Genomic DNA, 22,263 nt, shown 5'->3' with positions numbered 1-22,263 from the left:
AGCATAAAGCATTGTTGGCATTCCATTGCGCATGTAATGCAAATAATAATAATGTATTGATCTCATATTGTGGTTCATCACAATCGATACACTAAGTTGTATTACCCTCTTTTGTTGCCTCTCGAACATGCTGCTGGTTTGCATACAAAAATTATTTAAATTACTGCATTTACGTTTTGGGCAGGATACTCTAGTAATTCGAAAAGTGAACCAGCATAAAGCATTGTTGGCATTCCATTGCGCATGTAATGCAAATAATAATAATGTATTGATCTCATATTGTGGTTCATCACAATCGATACACTAAGTTGTATTACCCTCTTTTGTTGCCTCTCGAACATGCTGCTGCAGAAAACAATCATCCAATAAATCCACAAAAAGTCTTGCTAATGTGCGAGTGACCAACCCACAATTTCCAGTCAACATCTGGGAAGTTAAAATCCCCCCATTATAAGACATTCTGATTTACTAGCCCACTCTATTTCTCTGTACAATTGTTTGTTGTACTCATTAGATGTCATTACCCAAAAATCAATGTATACAGTACTTCTCTATTCAGAGGTGTGCATTCACTGAGCACAAAATAAAAAAAAATAAAAGAAAGATGCAGACAAGAAAAATAACTTTTCAAAATTCACATATCTTTCTCTGATCTGTAAATGATGCTAAAACAAATTTTCATTAAAAAATTTCTGACACCAGAGTAATAAAATTACAAATTGTAACAAAATGCAGAGAATATTAAAAAAATAATAATAATAAATAAACATATAAATCATCAGCAATGAGTAACATTAGCAATGCTAGTGTTACTCATTGCATTACATATATTAGTATTAAAACTGGATAGCATTTGCAATTGCCGACGACATCATGGATCACTCATAATTTGTGAATGGTTCATCATGTAGACTAATGAAAACTGAAATAATAAATTTACTTACATCTTCAGCCTTTCTATCACACGTTAGAAAGGAATGGTGGTAATGGGTAAATTTTTTCGTCCTCTGAAAAACTTGTAGAATCAGTACAATTGAAATTTTGAATCACGGAATAGCACACGATTCTGAATAACAGCTGAAGAACTTTCTTTCTCTGTCAGTAAAGCAAATGAAAATCTCTGTGATTTGCTGAATATTTTTGTTTCGTTTCCCAAGTTACTCCCCCCTTCAAGTAACTTTGCAACAAATTTTCATACCACAAGCCAAAACAACAGAACAGAACAGATCCATATAAAAGGGTTATAAAATGTATTATTTATGGCTAGCAACAAGTTCGTTTTCTGTTGGCTGTATAGAAACAAAGCAATAAGCAAGGGTAGAATGTTGTTATGAAAATGGCAAATGAACCTTAAAACCACAAATTTAACGAAACTGCATGCTTTGGAGTAACTAAAGTAGATGTTTTACTCTGTCTGGTCGTTGCTTATTCTGCTCTCTGACCACCACCAGATAAATGCTAATTACAAGGTTTCCTCCCAATGCACTGTCAGTTTCAGAATGTGAATGGTCCATCATGTAAAAGGATCAAAGGACCTGCAATTTAGATGTCTCGTTGGCATATAAGTAAGTAAACAATCTCCGATTTGACACTTGCCGTTCATAATTTATTGATTCCAAAAATAGGCGCCTATTGTAAAAACGACCAAAAGCATATTGCAATAAATATTTTTTTACGACAAGTTAAAAATATATAATAACAATAATTTTTGGTTTTTTGTATACTGATGATCATTATTTATAAATTATTTATTTTTTTGTTATTTTTTCTATACTGACGTGGAGGCCCCTTGTTAATGTAAAGGCCCTAAGCTGTAGCTTGTCTAGCTTATGCATAAATCCGGCCCTGCATAGGGTACCCTAATGCTATTACAAAACATATATATATTGCCAAATTTCATAGAAATTTAGTGAATTTTGCAAATGATGCAATTTTTTTGAGCACCCCTATATATAAATCAAATCTTGATAAGACAATTTTGACTAAATTGACATTTATTTTGTACTGAATTAATTAGGCTGGTGAAGGTAAGAATTTTCTCAGAGTGAATCGGTGTTAGGGTTGGACAGATATCTGTATGAAGCCACGTGACTTCCTTTTTTTTATTATAGGGCTGATTGCTGGATAAGCCTGACTTTCTTGCATTGATTTGCCTTTATTAATGCTGATACTAATACCTGCATTTGTTCTTCCAAACTGTTGCTGAGATTCTGTCACTTTCTCTTTTCCAGTTAGAATACGGAGGCTGTTTTTTTTTTTTTTTTTTTACTAGCCTGGGGATGTTCCCATGTGATAAGAAATTGATGGAATACATGTTATCAGCTCAATGATTTGTTTTACTGAAGCTTTTCAAATTTATAACTGGTAAAGAACCAGTTGATTTATTTTATGGAAAAGAAAAAATTTATACATTATATTTTGAAAAATTTAAATAAAAAATATTATACAATCATATCCTGATAGTGAGATAGAACATGGTTGTCTCATTTGATAAAGTAAGAAAAATGCAATTAAAAAAATAATTTAGAGATATGTGGTAAGAATGATAAAAAAAAAATACAGAAAAAAAGGCGGCGCGTCCGTAGCCAGGTGGGCAGGAGCAGCAGTGCGTAGCACACGCTTCTTGATTAGACCGGGGTTCAAGCCCGTGCCCACCAAATACGGAGGATGCGGAACGGTCAGTGAATGACCACCGCATATCCCCGGAGCAATATGGCCTTAGTTGCTAATGCTCCTAAAAATCCAAACAACAAACAAACAAACAACAACAGAAAAAAGGCAGAATAACATTTAGTTTTATGCCTAGAGTAGATTAAATAAAAAAGGATAGACCTCAATTTTAGCATGGTGACTGTAACATACTTTCTTGCTGGACATGGTCCTCTTGCATCTAAATTGAATGAGCTCAGTCTTGCTGATGAAAATACATACTCTTTCAGTTCAGCAAGATTCCATTCATGTCCTGTAATTGCATTCTAGATACTATGTTGATTTGAGAATAATAACAGAGTAAGCTAAACAGAATATTGGCCAGGTGTTGTTTGACCAACATAAATATGATTTATTTTTGACATTGGCTAATAAAATTACAGAAAGAGAGCCAAAATTCGTTATAAAACACAGAAGATAAAACAGATCAATTTTAAAGTGTAATACATTTACTGAAGCCCATGTATTATTTTGTAAGTATAATAGCTATCTTTACAAATATCTTTCTAGTATATTATCTGAACAAATGTATATGTGACTATTTATTTGTTATTATTTTTTAATGTAAAATATACTAATATTTTTGATTGGTCAAGTACATATATTAATTATAGAGACTGTTATTTTTGCTGCAATAAATTTTTTATTATTTGTGTAGGAACCAAGAAGATCTTTGAGGCTGTCTATGCTGCAGGTGTTTATGGCATTATGTGAATTAGATTTGGATGTGATTAACCACTTACTCACTTCTGTTTTGCCAATGGAACTGGCCAGAGACATGCAGAGTTCTAGTGATGGTATGCAATTATTCATAAGGAAACAGAAAAATAACTAAGCATTTTTTAGTCCTAGTACATTCAGTGTTACAAAGTCATAGGTTGGTTGGTTGTTTTAGGTTTTATTGGCGCATCAGCGACTAAGGCTATAATGTGCCAAAGCCAAGTCATATAAAAGAGGAGGTTTACAAAGTCATAGGATCATGTGGAGTTAAATTACACTAGCTAAATTGCACAATATGCAGTGATACTAAAAATAAGCAAATTTATTTTGAAGAATTACATTTATTCCATAAAGAATATGAATATGCACTACATTATGAGATCTGTGCCATTTCGTCAGATGCAACAAATTAACTGAAGCAAGAGCACCTTTTGTTGCTTCAGTTATGAAAGCTCTTATTTTGTTGAAAGAATTACTGCCATTATGAATGTGATGTTATATTATTATTTTATTTATTTTATTTTATTTTTTCAATCAAAAAGGTATTATTGATCCTAAACTAAATTTCAATGGGACGCTTTTATTTGTAGTTCTGTTTTATACTTCTGCAAGCTGATTTGTAAAAATGAGACCACAACCACTTTAGGTTATGAATCTTTTTTAAAAATAAAGCTACGTATTTTCAGCTGTGTATTTGAAGATATTCCACAGAGCCATTATGAATATACAGGGAAGTGTTTTTTTTAGGACAGTATTCAAATATAATGACTCAACATCTTGCTTGTCAAGCTTTTTGCACAGTCAGCTCCATCAATCGTGCAGTGCAGGAATGGAAAACTGCAGTTATCAGCACTCTTTAGTTTTGTGAAACTATTCTGCTGAGTTAGAGCATTGTCTTATTTTAAATACAAATTATAAATAAAAATTTGTTAGGAGTCAATTCCTTCAGTGAACTCTGGATCTGGATCCCTGATACCTGCTTTGATATAGAGAGTTTGGCTTTTTTATTTTTGTTTTATATTAAAAAGTATCAATGCTTGGCAGAGCATTTCATATTGCTTTTGAAGTGTATCATTTTGGTAAGAGTTTTGAAAATGTTCCAAAAGAAAATTAAATTTTTTTTTAACAATTTAATGGTTATTGACTTTACTTTAACTAAATCGAGACATAAGCTACATCACGTGACTAGTCACGTAAGCTCTATGACAAAGTTTTCCATAGCAGTAAAACTCTTTTGGAACTCTTGCTCTTGTGGCTTACTTTCCCTTAACCTAGTTTATCTTAATGAATATATGCTCATTTGGCACCATAATGTTGTTTGATGAAATCATGTTTGATTTTGCTGCAGGCATGAACCAATGATTTTGGTTCATGCCTGCATCTAAATTGAATGTGAAATGCCAGTGAGTAATGTGCTGCATGTCATTGCATCTGAGCAAAACCCTCAAAAAAACCTCTGAATTTTATTTTTGGAGTCATATTGTTATTGAATAGTGAGATAGAAAAAAATATATATATACAGTAATACCCCGACTTACGCGAACTCGGAGTTACGCGGTTCTTGATTTTTTCGTTTGGCAACGCTGCCGCCCGCTATCTTCAAGGTCGTTTTTCATATGTTGTCGATATACGGTGCAACGGCGGAGAATGAGAGGGAAAGATGAACAAAATTCAACTTTGCTGCTTTTATGTTTTTTATATCAGTGAAGGGGAATTACATTTCACCATAATAATGTAAAAACCAACACAATTCCAGCTATCGGTATAATCGCAAATGCAATTAGATCGAGTTTACTACCAGTTTATAACAGATTTCACTAGCAGAAACGCAACTGGATTTTTATTGTTTTATGGTAGTAACCCCTAGAAATGTGAGGTGTTAATAGCGTATCTCCGCCTTTATGGTGTTGTTTATTTAGTTGCTACATGCGAGCAGCTTTGTTTATGCGTATCAAGCGTGCCTCCTCGTTTTGTAATTGTGCTTTATTCCCTAAAAATGAGTAAAATACTTAATTAAAAGGTGTGAAAAGGAAGCGTCCTGGTGAAGACACTGCAGATTCAGAGAGAAAAAGAAAAGCAATTATCGATAAACAGAGGCGGACTGGGTCAAAAATTCTTACCCGGGAAAATTTATAGTGGCCTCATACTATGGTTTATGGCCAAAATCACACTGGCCCACCGGGGTTTCCCCGGTAAGGCTTATGGTCAGTCCGCCGCTGTCGATAGAGAAAAAATATGAAGTTGTGAAACGCTTTGAGCGAAATGAAAGACCATGTGATATTGCACGTGCTACAGGCCTAAATGAAGCAACGGCGAAAAGCACATGACAATTGCAAACTTGACAGGTTGAAAATTGAAAAGGGCTCAATTGTAAAGGGCTTAAAAATTTTAGAAAACATAGACTCCAACGAAGAACGCGTTATAGCTACAAAGCAAGGAATAAAAAATTTATTAGCTTGCTACGAAGAAATTCTGCGTGAAAAAAAGAACGCGCTGTGTCGTCAGACGAATTTGTTAGATTTTATGAAGCCATCGACATCGAAATAACTTTTTAACGTAAGTCATTTGTTTTTTTAATACATATTTTGTATTAATATGTATAAAGAACTGCAATTTTATTACTATTTTTCTTCTAAACTAGTGTTTTTGTTAGTCCTTGGTCCCAATTAAGCAAAATTTATATGTATTTATATGCAAAGTTGTACCCCGACTTACGCGAATTCGACTTACGCGATTTTCGTCGGACCCACCTATCGCATAACTTCGGGGTATTACTGTATATTAAAGTGCAATAATTGTAAACTCCTGACCAAAATATTAAACTATTCCCAATTTCATTCTCAATAAAGAAGTATTCAAATCAGGTACTTGCATGATATGATCACATTTCTACCTTTATGCTTTAAATACCTCCAATATATACAAAAATTGAAATAAAGATAGAAATGTGATATATATGTATATAACTGAAAAGAACTTAGTGTAGGATTATGAGAAGTTGTGGCTACAGTAGAAAGAACAGTGAAAATTACATTTGTCTGCCCATCTGTCCTCTAGTAAGTAGCTGTGACAGAAAGATATTGCAGAAGGGGGGACCACAGAGCTTTATGTAGGATTTTGAAACCAAATTGCCAGTATTGTCAAGAAATTAACAGTATTATTAGTAATTTTATTGAATCATTAGTTTTTGAAATCAACATGACAGCTAAAGGGAGAATCATCTTTAATGGACAAGTGCCCCTCTTACCCTTTAAACTTTGCAAATCATTGAAAAGCCTTCAAATGACATGTGGCATCTTCTCTAAAAGCTGATTTTAACATTTAATGGGTTTCTGTTGCACTTTTCTATAATTTGAAATAAAATGTTATGCTCAATAAAATTTCTCATTTTAAAATGTCAACAAAACATAAAACATTATCTATTTAATGAATGCTAATTCATGCTGACCGCAAATAAATGCTGTGTTACTATGGCTGGATGAATCACTGAACATGTTGTAACACAACTTGCTACAACACTGCAATTTCAAGATACAAAGTGAGGCACCAAACTTTTTTGATCATGCCTCATCTTAAAGAAATACCTGTTTGAATTTTTGCACTGGAGAACTGTTGGTAGTCTTTAAGCTAGTTAGTCTCACGTGAATGCAACCAAATGGCTCGATGTTGGTTGTGTGGTTGTTCACAGATTTTGGAGAAGGTCCTAAGAGTCAGGTGACTAGTACCAGTTGGCACAAAAATACAGGTTAACAACACCATCTCAACTGCGATCAGACCTCACAGCTGCCACCAGAACATAAACAGTTGCCCTTACTACATGGAGGGCCAACCGGGCTAGCCAGGTGGGTAAAGTGCCTACCTGGCAACCCAAAGGTCGCGGGTTCGAATCCCGCCTCGGGCTTGGATCAGAGTACTGCAAAAACCTTGGGAGGTGCATTATGGCACCTCCCAAGGTGCCATAATGCTTGGGAGAAGCCGATGCGCCAACAACTAACTAAAAAAAAAAACTACGTGGAGATTGCATGAAGGTGGCTTCTATGTAATAAATCAGTTAAGTTAATACAGTAAAATCTCTGTAAAGTGGACACCGCTTGGTCAGAAGAAAGTGTCCCCTTTACAGTGTTGTTTGCTTTGCGGAGATCAGTGTAGCCAGTTTCAGTCATTTGAAAAATTAAATTTACTTTGTTTACTTACTCAGAGTTTCCTATTGATTGTTATTGTATGTGTTTGTGTTTCAATTAATTAACTTTTAGTAAAAATTGAGGGTTTAGTGTCAAACAGCATTAACTACAAAATTGCATTTTTGTTTTGAGACAACTTTAGTTTTACTTTATACAAATAACAGTTTTCTTATGAGATGCAACAGGGATTACCTTTATTTTTTGCTATAGGATGGCTTCTTTCAACCACCTCTCCTAGGCCAATGCGTTAATGATTAATTTGTAACAACAATATGATGTTTATAAAATTATTAAACGTCTTTCCAACTGTCAGAACAGCAGCAGGCCAACCCCATGGTATCACTATTGGACGTCCAACTCAACTCTGGGCTCCAAACAAATAATGATGCATATCATATCATAGAACTATATCTCTCTATTACTTTACAAATTAGCTTAGGCTATAAGCACATTTCCTGTAACATAGCCATAACTTAATAGCAATAAATGCTGTGAAATTTGGGCCATTTACCATAACCCATGTTTTAAAGCATGTTATATCTGACTTCAGAGCCCAAAGGAATCACAGATCCATTTTACTTCCTCTATTACTCAAGCAACCAGCTCTAAGGTGGTCTGGGACAAAATCTGGAAAATAAAGGGAAAATACACATCACACCCTCATCTGTCCTGGAATATAATGGATACACTATTCCAGACTCAACTGTAATAGTCAGTGTTCTTGGGGAAACATTTTCTAATGTTTTAGCAGCATCATAATATTCCCCAGAGTTTCTGGTCCTTAAATGCAAAAATGAAAAACACCTTTAATTTTACATCAGAATGTGTTTACCCATGTAATGGGTTGTTTACTATTTATAAGCTGAAAACAGCTCTTACTGTTATGTAGGCAAATGTTGTTGGACCAGATGGCGTCCATTATGAAATTATTAAACACCTTTCAAGAAAATCCTGGACCATCTGCTCTTCCTATATAACAGAATCATCCTTGAAGAGCAGTTTCCAGACACCTGGTGCAAGACAACTGTCCTCACTTTTAAGCCAGGAAAGGATCCTAACAAACTACCATTGTATTGCTCAGACTGGCCATCTGTACAAAATATTGGAGAATGCCTGGTCAGTGCTCATCTTATATTGTACTTAGAATCATATGATCTTTTCTCAGACGCTGCATTCAATGTTGCTTCCAAAGGAACAGTTCCTCTTTCAACTACTTAATTAGATTGGAAAATCTAATTAAGTGGTTAGCATTAGCATTAGCAGAGGCATTTGATGCAAGAAAGCAAGCTTATGCAGCATCAGCCAAAAAAAAAAAAAAAAAAAAAACCACTTCCACTTCACCCCTCTGTTTGTTCATAATACCTGTCCAGCTGAGCCTTAAACTTATTTAGGCTATCAACCTCCACGACAAGGGATGGAAGTCTGTTCCACCAACCAACCACCCGCTGGCTAAAGGCAAATTTCCGCACGTCTATCCTACATCTGTCTTTCCTCGATTTGAATTTATGCCCTCTCAGGTGATTATTCTGAGCTAGAGGAAGAATCCCATCAGCATTGAGCATGCTCAAACCATTCAAGGCTTTATACACCTCTATCAGATCACCTCGCCGGTGCTGAGTCTCCAGACACTGTAATTTGAGGCCTCCAGACCTGTATACAGTACTCTAGGTGTGGCCTGACCATTGCCTTATACAAGGGAATAATCACCTCCTTATCCCTGCTGGAAAAATTCCTGTATATCATTGACAATACTCCATGAGCTACTCTTGCAGCCTGTCTGCACTGCTCAGAGAACTTCATATCTGCCTCAGAGAACTTCATATATGGTTGAAATCTAATTAAATGGAAAATGTGTATGATACAACTTGGAGATTTAAAAGATCTCTGTAACCTCAGTTTAAATGTTTGCTTTCCTGTTTTTGTTCAAAACTTTTTATCCCATCATTTTTTCCAAGTTCATGTAGGAATCTGTATTAAGACATGGACAAAGCACTATTCCAGTAGTACCAGAGAAGAAATTCTTGGGACTGATATTTGACAAAAAGTTGGCATTTCTTCAACATATTCATCATCAATGCACAAAGTGCATGAGAGGGTTGAATGCACTTTGTGCATTGATGATGAATATGCCATGCTCTCTCTTCTGCTTCCTGGAGTGCAGACTGGTGTACTCTACTCCACCTATATCATGCCCTTGTGTAATCAAAATTAGATTATGAATCAAAGGTATATGCTTCTTCCAGAAATAGCATCCTTCAGTTGCTTGACCCCATTCGCCATCAGGCTATTCATATTACTACTGGTGCATTCAGAACATCTCCTTTCCAGTCTATATGTGGAAGCAGTGAACCATCCTTGTTGCTCTCTCAAAAAACAGTTCTCTACATTATGCTGTTAAGCTGATTCCCTGCCAGACCACGTCATGTGGATTTCCATTTTTGAGCCACAATGGGAATATTTTTATAACACTCATCAGTCTACCAAACATTCATTCAGTATTTGTGCCCAAGAGCTACTAATAAACAGAAGAATAATGAGGCTATTAATATTATATATTTTCTTTCTGAATACAAAAATGTGTTCAGAAAGTAGACAAGTTCTAAATTTTACAAAGCGTGGAAAAAAATAAATAATAATAAATAAATATATATATATATATATATATATAAGAGGAGAATATAAAGGTAGGTAGATAGTGTCAAAGTGCCAATGGAACTGAAATTGTAATTACGGAGAACAAAGGATAGAAAGATGATAACGATAAGTCATTAGAAGTACTTAATGCTGTGTGTCCTATGATATCAGTGCCTTCTTCTGGGGCCACTGCTGAAATCAAAGAAAAAAATGGCAAGAAGTACAGCCTCTGTTTCTGACATGAAATATATGCAGCCCATGGTACATGTGGAAATTCGTTATTTGAAGCTAAGGTTTAAAATTTAAATTTTATCTATCTACCTACCTTTATACTCTCCACTTATGTATCCATTATGGTTGTAGGTTCTTTCTGCTTAAATTTAGTAGTGTCCCTGGTCCATAAACCATTAATTAATTATTAATAATATTTTATACTGTTAAATTCTTAAAAAAATTATATATATATATATATATCCTTAGTAAAGGGGTGCCAAAATATCTTTCTGCCCAGGGTGCACAAAGATCTAGCTGAGGCTGGAATCAAAACATGGTAATCTGGTCTGCACAGGAATTGTAAAGAGAAAATTGTTCTTGCTTGGCTCCAGATAGGACATAGTCGTCTGACAAATTTCTTTCTGCTGAGTGCTTATGACCTTCCTATGTGCCAGCAATAATTATGACACCATTTTATCCATTAAGCATGTTTTATGAAATGTAACAATTTTAGAATTGCACATGTATTGTTTCAGTAGCTGAGTGGTCAGGAGCAGGAGTGCAGTAGCACACTATTTGAGTAGACCGGGGGGGTTCAAGCCTTTGACTTCTAAATACGGTCACTCTGCCACCCACACTGGACCAGTGTGGCAGATAATGGTCAATTTCCCTCAACATGAATCGTTGAGGAGGCTTCCTTCCTGCAGTGGGTTGATAATGGCTGCAGTTTACCTTTTTTTTTATTGCTCTTAACCACCTGACTGAGCAACACATACTCTGTTATATTTTAGTTGAAATAGCATGATTCAGCAGTTTTAAAGTTTTTACAAACTGTTAGTGTCTATACACATATATAAAATAGACAATTTATTTCTGTACATATAACCTTTTGACAAGGTAAAACCTGTTTTAAAGGTTACTAAAATCATGTTTTTTTTTTAATTTTTAACTTTGTCCTGACATGTTATAAATTCAGTAGTTTTTGTGCCATTAAAATCAAAATCAGTCAATTCAATTCTGAAAATTACGGCAACTGCAAGGAGATCTAATTGAGGTGTTTAAGGCTTTAAATGGACTGAGTAAGCTCAATGCTGATGGCATCCTTCCTCTTGCTCAGACTACAATATGAAGTGGCATAAATTCAAATTGAGGAAGAATGGTTGCAGAACAGATGTGCAGAAATTTGCCTTCAGTTAGCAGATAATAGGTTATTGGAAGAACCTTCCATCTGGTGTTGTGGAAGTGGGTAGTTTGATTAAATTCAAGGAAGAACTATTCAAAAGAAGGGATGGACAGGTGATATGTTTTTTTTTTTTTTTTTTTTTTTGGCCCTGTGTAAGCATGCTTCCTTACATTTGCTGTTGCTAATACTAATTGAGTTGTACAGAACTTGTACAACTCATTTCACTATACAAGCATATTGCCAGTCTTGTTTCTTGTATGTGCATTAATTTTTTATTTATTACAGGAAGAGGGCTTGTCTTTATACCACACTACCCTTTAGTAAGATATTTCATCTCTTAGTTGGTTGAATCTATTGGAGTCCACGATATTACCATATCTTTATTTTGTCCCCTTTCTCTTGATTATGCATCACACATAATCTCCCAGTTTACAAGCATGTGGTCTTGAAATGTTTGATCTTATGAACAAGGATTTTTTGACACCACAAATGTGCATCGCAAGCTCAGAGCCAAATCAAGAACTTTTGCTCATCTCTGACAACTACATATAGTACATTGCCTTTTAAAAGTAAAAAGATTGAGAATGCTACTATGGTATTTTCTCGGGTGTGAAAATTTGGGAAGGGCAGAAATATTAACAATCATATAAGTATTTATTATTCAGTAATGTACATGCAATTATTGTAGTGCAGAGTCAGGGAAAACATCCCAGTTTATTGTGTCATACTACTGGCTCTATCTAGCATAGAAAATGCTTTTCTTGATATTTATCATGGGAAACAGTGCATTATTGTAACTGGAAACTTTCAGAAAGAAGTTAAATTTTAAATAAATGAATAGATACATTAGCTGAATGAAAGAACAAGAACTTATGTTTCAAGTCTCTTGATCTGTATGGTTTGGTTAACCTGAAGGAGTATGAAAAATTAATGAAATTAATAAGAAATTAAAAATTAAAATTAATAAGAGCTCCTTTGGAAAAGTGTGCACTTTTGCCATATTAATTAAATGGAGTAGCAAAAGCTTATATATGTTGAGACACATCACTCAGTTCATGTAATACATCGAACTGTGTGAATTATTGGTGTTTATGAAATTATCCACACAGTTTGATGTATTACATGAACTGAGTGATGTGTCTCAACATATAAGCTTGTTTGTGCATCTTTGTATAAATACAAATAAGTACTAACTCTCAAGTCTGGCACTTTGGGAGCAGACCATTTTAGCTTTCAGGGTGAAACTTTATCAACACTTATACCACCTTATCTATTATAGCAAAACATAATATAAAAAAGAAATATCGTTGTACTTCACTTTGTTTTTATAAAGATATAATGCTCTGTTTTATATATATATAGAAAATATAGAAAGTAATGTGCAATATATTCGTTAAATAAAGAATGCATCATTACATCTCCTCTGTTGCAGCATAGTTGGCACAATATGTTGCTGTCATTCATTTGGGGGAGGTCCTTTTTCATACCTGATAATGACTGGAGAAATTTCTGAGGGCCTTTTCAACTCTTTCAGGCTATAGTTAGCCAATCTTAGGTGGAGGGAGTACAGTTTTCCCCAGGATTACTCTGGATTTTTCAACCAACACAACATGAAAATCAGACGTGAATATGCACTTCTACAGACAAAATAGACATGTGTATGAGTGACCAGGTCCAGCACCATTAAAAAAAATACATATATATATATATATATATATATATTTTTTTATTTTTTTTTTTTTCCATGTATTACATCAAACTGTTTGAATAATTTCATCAACACCAATAAAGTAATTCACACAGTTCGATAAATTGCATGGATTAAGTGATGCCTCTGCAGCCAAGTGGTCAGGAGTGGGAGTGCAATAGCACACTCCCTTTGAGTAGACCAGGGTTCAAGCCCCTGACTGCTAAATATGGTCGATCTGCCAACTATGATCCGGACTAGCGTGGCAGATTATGGTCTATTTCCCTCAACATGGATTGTTGAGGTTTCCATCCTGCAGTAGATTGATAAAGGCTGCAGTTTACCTTATATATATACACACACACACACCGGTGAGCCAAAACATTATGACCACCTACCTAATATGATGTTGGTCCTCCACATGCAGACAAAACAGCTCGTACCTGGGAAGGCACAGATGCTACAAGATTTCTAAATGTGTCTTGTTGTATCTGGTACCAACGCATAACCAGCAGATCCTTTAACTCCTGTAAGGTCCGTGGTTGAGACGCCACAGATCAGAGTTGCTGTTCCAGCACAAACCACAGATGCTCGATGGGATTGATGTCTGGGGAATTTGGAGACCAGGGCAATACCTGGAAGTCTTCCTCATGTTCTGTGAACCAATCTCAAACAATCTGGCCAGTGTGATATGGCGCATTATGCTGCTGAAACATGGCACCGCCAGAGGGGAAGACCGTTGCCATGAAAGGGTGTACCTGGTCAGCAGTGATGTTTAGGTAGGTGGTAGACATCAGAGTGCCGGGCACATGGATGACTGGACGCAAGATATCCCAGCAGAATATCACCCAAAGCATGACACTGCCACTACCGACTTGTTTTCGTCCCATGGTGCATCCAGGCACCATCACTTCCCCCGGTAAACGATGCACACGTACCCTGCCATCCACATGGTGCAACAGGAAACATGATTCATAGGACCAGACGACCTTCTAATCACTCAAGGTTCAGTTTCGATGCTCGCGTGCCCATTGTAGGCGGTGTTGCCGGTGAACCTTGGTTAGCATGGGCACTCGGAGTGGCTACGCAGCCCCATTTTCAGCAGGGTTCGATGTACTGTGTGTTTTGACAAATTACTCCCATCACCAGCATTCCAATTACTGGCGAGTTGTTCCACAGTCTCCCTTCCATTGCCATGTACCATCCAGGAGAGCCTTTGCTCACCTCGTGTATCGATGAGCCGTGGTTGTCCAACACCTTGCCGGCAGTCCATGGGCTTTCCCCTCCTCGGACCACATTCGGTAGGTACCAGCCACAGCTGATCATGAGCACCCCACCAGCCATGCCGTTTCGGATATGCTCTGACCCAGTCATCTGGCCATTTCAGTTGGGCCTTTGTCAAACTCGCTTAAGTCCACTGCCTTTCCCATCTGAAGAACAAGAGTAACACTGATTAACGGAGTTCAGTATCAGGTGTTTTTTATACCATGTCCTGACCCATACACGTGCTGTAGTTCACCTGCAGTTGCTTTGATTTGCATAACACCTTGCTGGTTATAATGTTTTGGCTCATCAGTGTGTGTATATATATATATATATATACACACACATACAGGCTGGCCTCGATTAACGCGATTAATTCGTCCCGTGAGTGCATTGCATAAAACGGAAACGAGTTAATTGAATATAATAATCAATAGGAAAAATTATAATTGGTCCTTGACCTTCTGGAATGTCTATAAAGAATTTTAAAAATACTTTTTAACTGTATACAATGTAAAATATAATGAAACTAATTATGGAATTAAATGTTTATTGCATAAAATAGCGATACTCGACAGCTGTCGGACAACGCGCGAACTATTAGCTCGAGGTAGTTCACAGTTTCACATTTCTTATTAAGTTGTTTGGACCTAAACAGAACTGTTAGGTATTTCTTTTGGTCTAGGTGTGCCATGAAAATATTACTGTGACACTAAGAGCGCCGTGAACTGAGAAAGTTTGGGAACCTCTGACATAAAATACACAATGAAGAAATGATTGTTGCGGAAATATTTGAACAGTGTTCACTTTCTCTTTTCATCAATCAATTTCCGATAGCCGACAACAATCTTCTCTGGGCCTTGGCGAAATAAATATCGCAGAGAACTCAAACCTTTTGTTTGAGGTTCTCTGCAATACGAAAGATTTCATCTAGTTCTTTTACTGTTATCTCCTTCGCGGTAACATTTTCATCTGACTTATTTAAAAATTTTAATTTTTAAATGAGTCTGCATTGACTTTATTAGCGGGAGACAAACAAGTAACACGCCTTCTTCCGATTGTTGATGGAACACACCGAGGTAGGCAGCAAATGTTTGTTTATTGCCCGTCCAATGCGCGGTAAGCTTAATGCGCAATTTAAATCTTTTTCAACTACTACATAAAAAAATCGCGTTAACTGGAAATTTGCATCGTGTAAAGTGAAAAGTGGTATAATTTTTTTCAAATAGTGGTAACTAAAACACGTGTTATGCGAGGCCTGGCTGTATATATATATATATATATATATATATATATATATTTTTTTTTTTTTTTTTTTTAATATATTTATGGGAAGAGAAAAACTCCCAATTTACAAACTAAATTTGCAAACTACCTCTTGAGAATGCATACTTGGTGAAATTGAGAAATTACTGTTATAACAAATTTTAGAAGTGTATATCTAGTGTTAAGGTTACTATCTGTAAATTGTAAAAATTAATAAGCTATACCTGCATATAAAGCAGGAAACAAAATAATTAAAAATTATAAACTACAAATTACATCTTTTCAGATATTACAAAGCTAAAGTACTCTTCCTGTGTACTTACTGTGATATTTTGCACAGGTCAGAAACCACCCAATGGAATATATGGTAATTATCGTTATACTGGTTGAGTTACTTTTTTTTTTTAATTAAAAGTGTAAAATTCTTATTAATCTTTATAATTTGGTATAACAAGACTGAATGACCAGAATACATTAAAGGCACACCTTGGTTTCTAATTTTCTTACAATATTCTAATATTACAAATTTCTAATTTTCTTACATGGGGATTCAATCCTGAATCCCCCATGTGGGATTCAGGATTGACAGGTTATTGGATGGAAGTTGCCACAATTATATAATATTTATGATGTGTTATGATTGTTAGAAAATAGTTTCAGCATGTGAATTAACCTCCAATATGGCAGAACATAAAATTCAAATTTTAGGCATTGCATTTCAGTTACTGAATTTCTTTCATTTCATTTAAAAAGGTCCTCCATGGCAGTATAGTGGGTTCATCACTTTCACCCTTTTTTAAAATCTGGATTCAGATCCCATCAGAGAGTATATTCTTAAATTGGTTCTGTTGTTAGCTAAATTTAAGCAGGTGGAGTCCCTCCCATGAGGTATTCCTGGTTTGTCAACTTGTACAATATGCAAATCATCCCACAAGAACAAATTTATATAGATGTACAGGGTGGCCACTGAAAGACCGAATGATATAAAACAAAAATAACTTTTACAAACACGTTTTTTTAATTTTTTATTATTTTATTTGGAAATATAATTAATGTATTCTTTCAAACCGGGCGATTAGGTTTCGAATCATGTTATCACTAGGAGATAACTCTTACTTTAAAATGTTGCCGGTATTTTCTCTGAGTTTCAATAATTGATCTTTCACTGGAATAGAAAAACCCAATGAGTTTTACTCATTGCTGGACATCATACGTAGCCATTTTAATCTCCAAGGGATCCTCTATAACCTGTAAAAAAAGAAAATAAAAAAGATTGAAATGAACAAGTTATGACTTTTTCAAACCTTTCAGTGGCCACCCTGTAGTACTCAATAATGATTGCTTGTCTAATTTTCTGAGGATAAACTTTATCCTCACCAAATCAGACAGGTAATTTGAAGAGAAGAACATTTCAAGCAAATTGATTGAATGAAAAACTTTCATTAGTGCAGGGTTTTTAAATAACTGAACTTTAATATTTTTTGATAAATATTTAACCCTTCGTCGCTCACTCTGCATTTCTCAGATATATATGTCATATCTTTATTTGTTTCTTGGAACAAGATGTAGCAGTGCATGTGTAGCAGTGCAGATGTAGCAGCAACTTCTCAGTAGCTTAATTTATTGCTTGGTAGATGCTAGGGTGCTGTACTCTTACAGTCTTGAAATATATGTGGGGAAGTAACCCGAAGGTCCATACCAAATCAGCAATAGACCAGCTGATGCCAGTCAAAAGACTGGCAGAACCTATCCATGGGACTGCACGGAACATTACAGTGGATAATTGGCTTATGGATGGCAGTTTAGTTTTGGAACTCAGAAAAAGGGAACTCTCTTATGTTGGAATGATAAAAAAGAACAAACTGCAACTCCCAGTTGAATTTGTGTCAGCCAAGAACTGACCTAAAAAATCAAATTTGTTTGACTTCAGGGAAGAGGCAACAATTGTTTCTTATGTACCAAAGAAACTCTTGATTTTTTTAAGGAGTCCTTATGTGCTGTAATGTAATAACTAGATCGTATGTATAGCTTAGCTTAATTTTCAGCACTCACCTCATGAGGTGAGTGCTGAAAATTAAGCTAAGCTATACATACGATCTAGTACCAAAGAAATCAAAGAATGTCATCTTGATTTCCTCCTTTCATTTTGATGATCCACAGACCGTGAAACAGGTGATCAGCTGAAACCAGAAATTGTAACATTTTATAATGCAACCAAGTCTGGAGTAGATACCGTGGATCAAATATGTGCGACTTACAATGTGGCACGAGCTTGTCAGCAATGGCAATATTCTATGGCATGCTAAACATTAGCGGAATCAATGCACTAGCGATCTACATTGGAAATGAAAAAGAAGTAAAGAGCTGCAGACTCTTCCTCAAGCAACTTTCTACGGAATTAGTGGCTGAGGAACTTCATCGGAGGAGCCAGGTCCCTCGAGGTGTAACTTCCCTCAACCAAAGTTACAGAGTACCGAGCCTTCTACATGTGCAGAATGTGGGAGAGAAATTGCAAGCAGTGCACTAATTGTTGGCAAGCAACAAAGGGAACCAGACTGACAAGGTATTCTTGCATAAATTGTAAGCAGTACCTCTGGTTAGAGCATGCAGAAATGATTTGTGCATCATGCTCAAAAAAAGCAATGTTCTATGAACAAGAAGATGAAAAATAATTTTTTATATAAAAATAAAAATTTCTTAATGTATAAACATTTGAAACTATTGTACATGTTATTTACGAATAAACTTGGGTGATTTTTAAATATAATCTTTCGTCTTTAATTAGTCTAATTTTTCAATATGAAACCTAGTATGTATCTGAGAGATACATTGCAACCAACTATGTTCATTTTGCTGGTGCGTCCAACAAAGGGTTAAAATAATTTTTTTTCTTATTATTACTTTAGGTAATCTTAAAATATAATAACACATTCAGTAATGTATTCATTACATGTAGTTCTTGACTTTACGAGTTAATTCGTTCTTAGCATGCACTTGTAAAGTGGGAATTTATTTCCCATAGACATAATGTTAAAAATAGGGGTTACGTTATCAACAATGAAATTAGTTAGCTAATTAGTTTGTTTAAACAATGATTGATCTATCCAAAGAAATGAAAACGTAGCCTGTAAAATTAAGCAAATTATAATAATAGAGAAATTATTTATGACTTACAAATGTTAAAGAATGTTTATTCTACATCATCATCATTGACTAAATGCACACTCGTTGCTCACTCGTTATTGGCTCGGCACTCGTTGGTTTGTTGCACAAGGAGTCGTCTTCTTCAGAAATGCTTCAAGAGGCGTTTATTTCCAAGATAATCTTCTCTTTTCTTTATAAATTTCAATAGCATGCATAAGCATTTTTTAACGGAACACACAAATTTATGAAACTTAAAAAAAAAAAAGAAATGAAGAGAAGATTCTGAAAATTTATTTGTTTTTTTATACAATTGAAGATTTCAGTAAAGGGCAAATGCATTTCACCATAATAACATAAAAACCCACACAAATTCCAGCTATCGGTATTTTCACAAATGCAATAACATTGAGTTTACTACCCATTTATAATTACTTGCAGTAACAGAAAAGCCCAATAAACAGGAAAGTGCAAATTGTTTTATTGTTTTATGGTCGTGACTTCCAGAAATGTGCTTTGGAAAAATATCACAAAGCCGCTAAAAATTGGTTCTTATAACATATGAAAACGTAGTGCATTTAATAATTTTAATTGGTAACTAATACAATTTACACTATAAAAATAACCTTTTAGGGAGTTATATAGTGAAAATATTAACTTCCGAGGAGGTGGAATGAATTACTAAAAAACAATGTTATTGGGTTCGTATTATGATATTTTCACGATACAATGGTAATGGATTAATAGTATTAGTAGTGGCATATGATGCAAGAAAGCAACTGTATGAGCTTATGCAGCATCAGCCAAAAAATAAAATAAAAAAATCACACCATTCTCTCCAAATGCCTGTCCAGTTCCTCCTTAAATTTATTTAACCTGTCAATTTCCACAACGACAGATGGAAGTTTGTTCCAGCAATTAACCACCCTAAAGGCAAATTTCTGCACATCTATTCTACATCTGTCTTTTCTTAATTTGAATTTATGCCCCCTTAGGTTCGTAATCTGAACAAGTGGAAGGATCCCATCAGAATTCAGCGTGCTCAACCCATTCAAGGCCTTATATACCTCGATCAGATCACCGCGCAGGTACCTAGTCTCCAGCCACTGCAATTTGCAGAACTTAAGCCTCTCTTGGTAAGAGGATCCCTTCATTCCCCTCAACAATCTTGTTGCCCTTCTCTGTACATGCTCAAGTAAATCTACATCCTTCCTAAAATGAGGCCTCCAGACCTGTATGCAGTACTCAAGGCGTGGCCTGACCATTGCTTTATACAGAGGGACAATCACCTCCTTCTCCCTGCTAGCAAAATTCCTATATATCATTGACAAAACCCCATGACCTGCCCTGGCAGCCTGTCTGCATTGCTCAAAAAAGTTCATATCTGACTGCACAATTACTCCCAGATCTTTTTTCATTTTCTACCACCTTAAGTGTAGTACCACACAGTTGGTACGTTTCTCTGGGGTTACTTCTACCCATATGCAGTACTTTGCATTTGTCAAGGTTAAACTTCAGTTGCCAAATTATCTAGATCCTCTTGCAGTAGCACACTGCCATTACTGTCATTAACAACCCTGCCAACCTTTGTATCATCTGCAAACTTCGACATTAAGCCTGATATACCTTCATCAATATCATTGATAAATATACAAAATATTTTATATTTATCATTGTATAAATTATTAATTTATACAATTGATAATTTATTAATTGTATAAATTAATATTACAATATTAATTGCTTTAATATTGTAAAGCGGGGTACACTGTATTGTATAGCTATGTGCGTGGTTTGAAATGTGATATTTATGAATGTTTAACATTCATTTTTTGCAATTAATGTTCATATTTTCAATTTTGTTGATACTTGATACTTGGAAAAAAAAAAAAAAAAAAAAACATAAAGCGAGAACTGCCTGTGTCTGTATTCATAAAAAATTCATATATTGCATAATACATAAACTTGCCTGAACTTGAATTTTCTTTTAAGCACATTGTGACATGATTTCAGATATGTGTGCCTGAAAGCTAGTGAAATGGTGTTCATTGTGTTGTTGTTCATTATATTTTCTTACTGACCAACTTTCTATTATTGAGTATGACAGCTCTTACTACTTTCATTCTATGAACCAAAAAATATCTCAAGTGGAAAAAGATATAGCTGTGATTGCAGAACTTTATCTTCACCAGTTAAATTTTAACCTAGCTGAATCTGAAACAAGAGCTTCTTTTCACAGCTGTGATAGGGAAAATGCCTTAGAATTTTTCCTATCACAAGTTTCAAATACCAATACTAGACAGAAAATTGGTCATTTGTGTAATGTTTCAATTAACCACATGTAAACCCTCCTTTAGCATGAATTACTTTATGAATTCTCATTGGTAGAGATTCATCTAGACTCCTTAAATAGTTTATATCATTAGGCTATTTTAAAAACAATTGAGCCCATAATTCATTTTAATAATGGATGCTGTTATTGTCCATTTAATACATTCTCTATGGGGTTTAAATCTTGTGACTTTACTGGCTGATTTAAATGCATTGCCATTCTCTCATATTCCACATGCAAGTTTGAGACAGAGTAGGCCTTGTGACCCTGAAAATTGCCATACTGGAATATAGGATTATTGAAATTATGAATGGCTCTCAGATGTTCAACAAAAAGCACACTCTGATCATCCAGAATATTTGTATTGTCAACCTGATTCATCGTGATGGGTATTTCAAGTAGAGATAAGGTTTCATCCTATAAGCTAAAATGGTCTGGTCCCAAGGTGCTAAATTATAATAGTTAAAACATCCTCAAAGTATCACTGACCCCCCCCACCAGCTTATGCAACACCTTGCATACAGTCTGAACGAAATGTTTCTTATCCTGCAAACTCAGTACCTGGTGTAATTAGAGTATAGACAAAATTTATATTAATCACATCACATCACAGTCCAGTTTTAATGCTTTTTAGTCCATATTAGCCAGGTTTTTTTATGTCCATCTGTTTCATTGGTGTTTTTTGGGGGCCTACTCCAGATTTCCATGTTATGAGATTCTCTTTGCAGTGTTCTTTCAGAAATTGGCTAATGAGACACTTGTTTAATGTTTGCAACTGTTCTTGTTTGAAATCATTTTCATTTACTAGTCTCAATATTCATTGCTGATTAATTAGCACAGACTCAAGATATTCTTTAGACCTGCCAAATGCTATTGCCCCTTTTTGCCACTCACTGACATCTTTTCTGCATCTCATCTTTTGTGGAAACCTTAG

General features: G+C 35.2%; 1 protein-coding gene across 3 annotated transcripts in view; it reads left to right on the top strand.

Annotated features, from left to right (window-relative positions):
* LOC150089714 (NCK-interacting protein with SH3 domain) overlaps positions 1-22,263 on the top strand; it is a 167,728-nt gene that overhangs the window by 117,607 nt on the left and 27,858 nt on the right. For all 3 annotated transcript variants that reach the window (XM_090368755.1, XM_090368754.1, XM_090368753.1), the window contains 2 exons: positions 3,368-3,506; positions 16,143-16,223. In XM_090368755.1, the coding sequence (XP_090224881.1) occupies positions 3,368-3,506; positions 16,143-16,223 (220 nt within the window). The remainder of the gene's footprint in view (positions 1-3,367; positions 3,507-16,142; positions 16,224-22,263) is intronic.

Source organism: Mastigoproctus giganteus, chromosome 2 (genome assembly GCF_048544385.1).
Source record: "Mastigoproctus giganteus isolate SK-2022 chromosome 2, ASM4854438v1, whole genome shotgun sequence".
In the NCBI taxonomy this organism is placed as follows: Eukaryota; Metazoa; Arthropoda; class Arachnida; order Uropygi; family Thelyphonidae; genus Mastigoproctus; species Mastigoproctus giganteus.
Note: the sequence above shows the minus strand (reverse complement) of the source record. Positions and strands in the feature narration are given on the sequence as shown.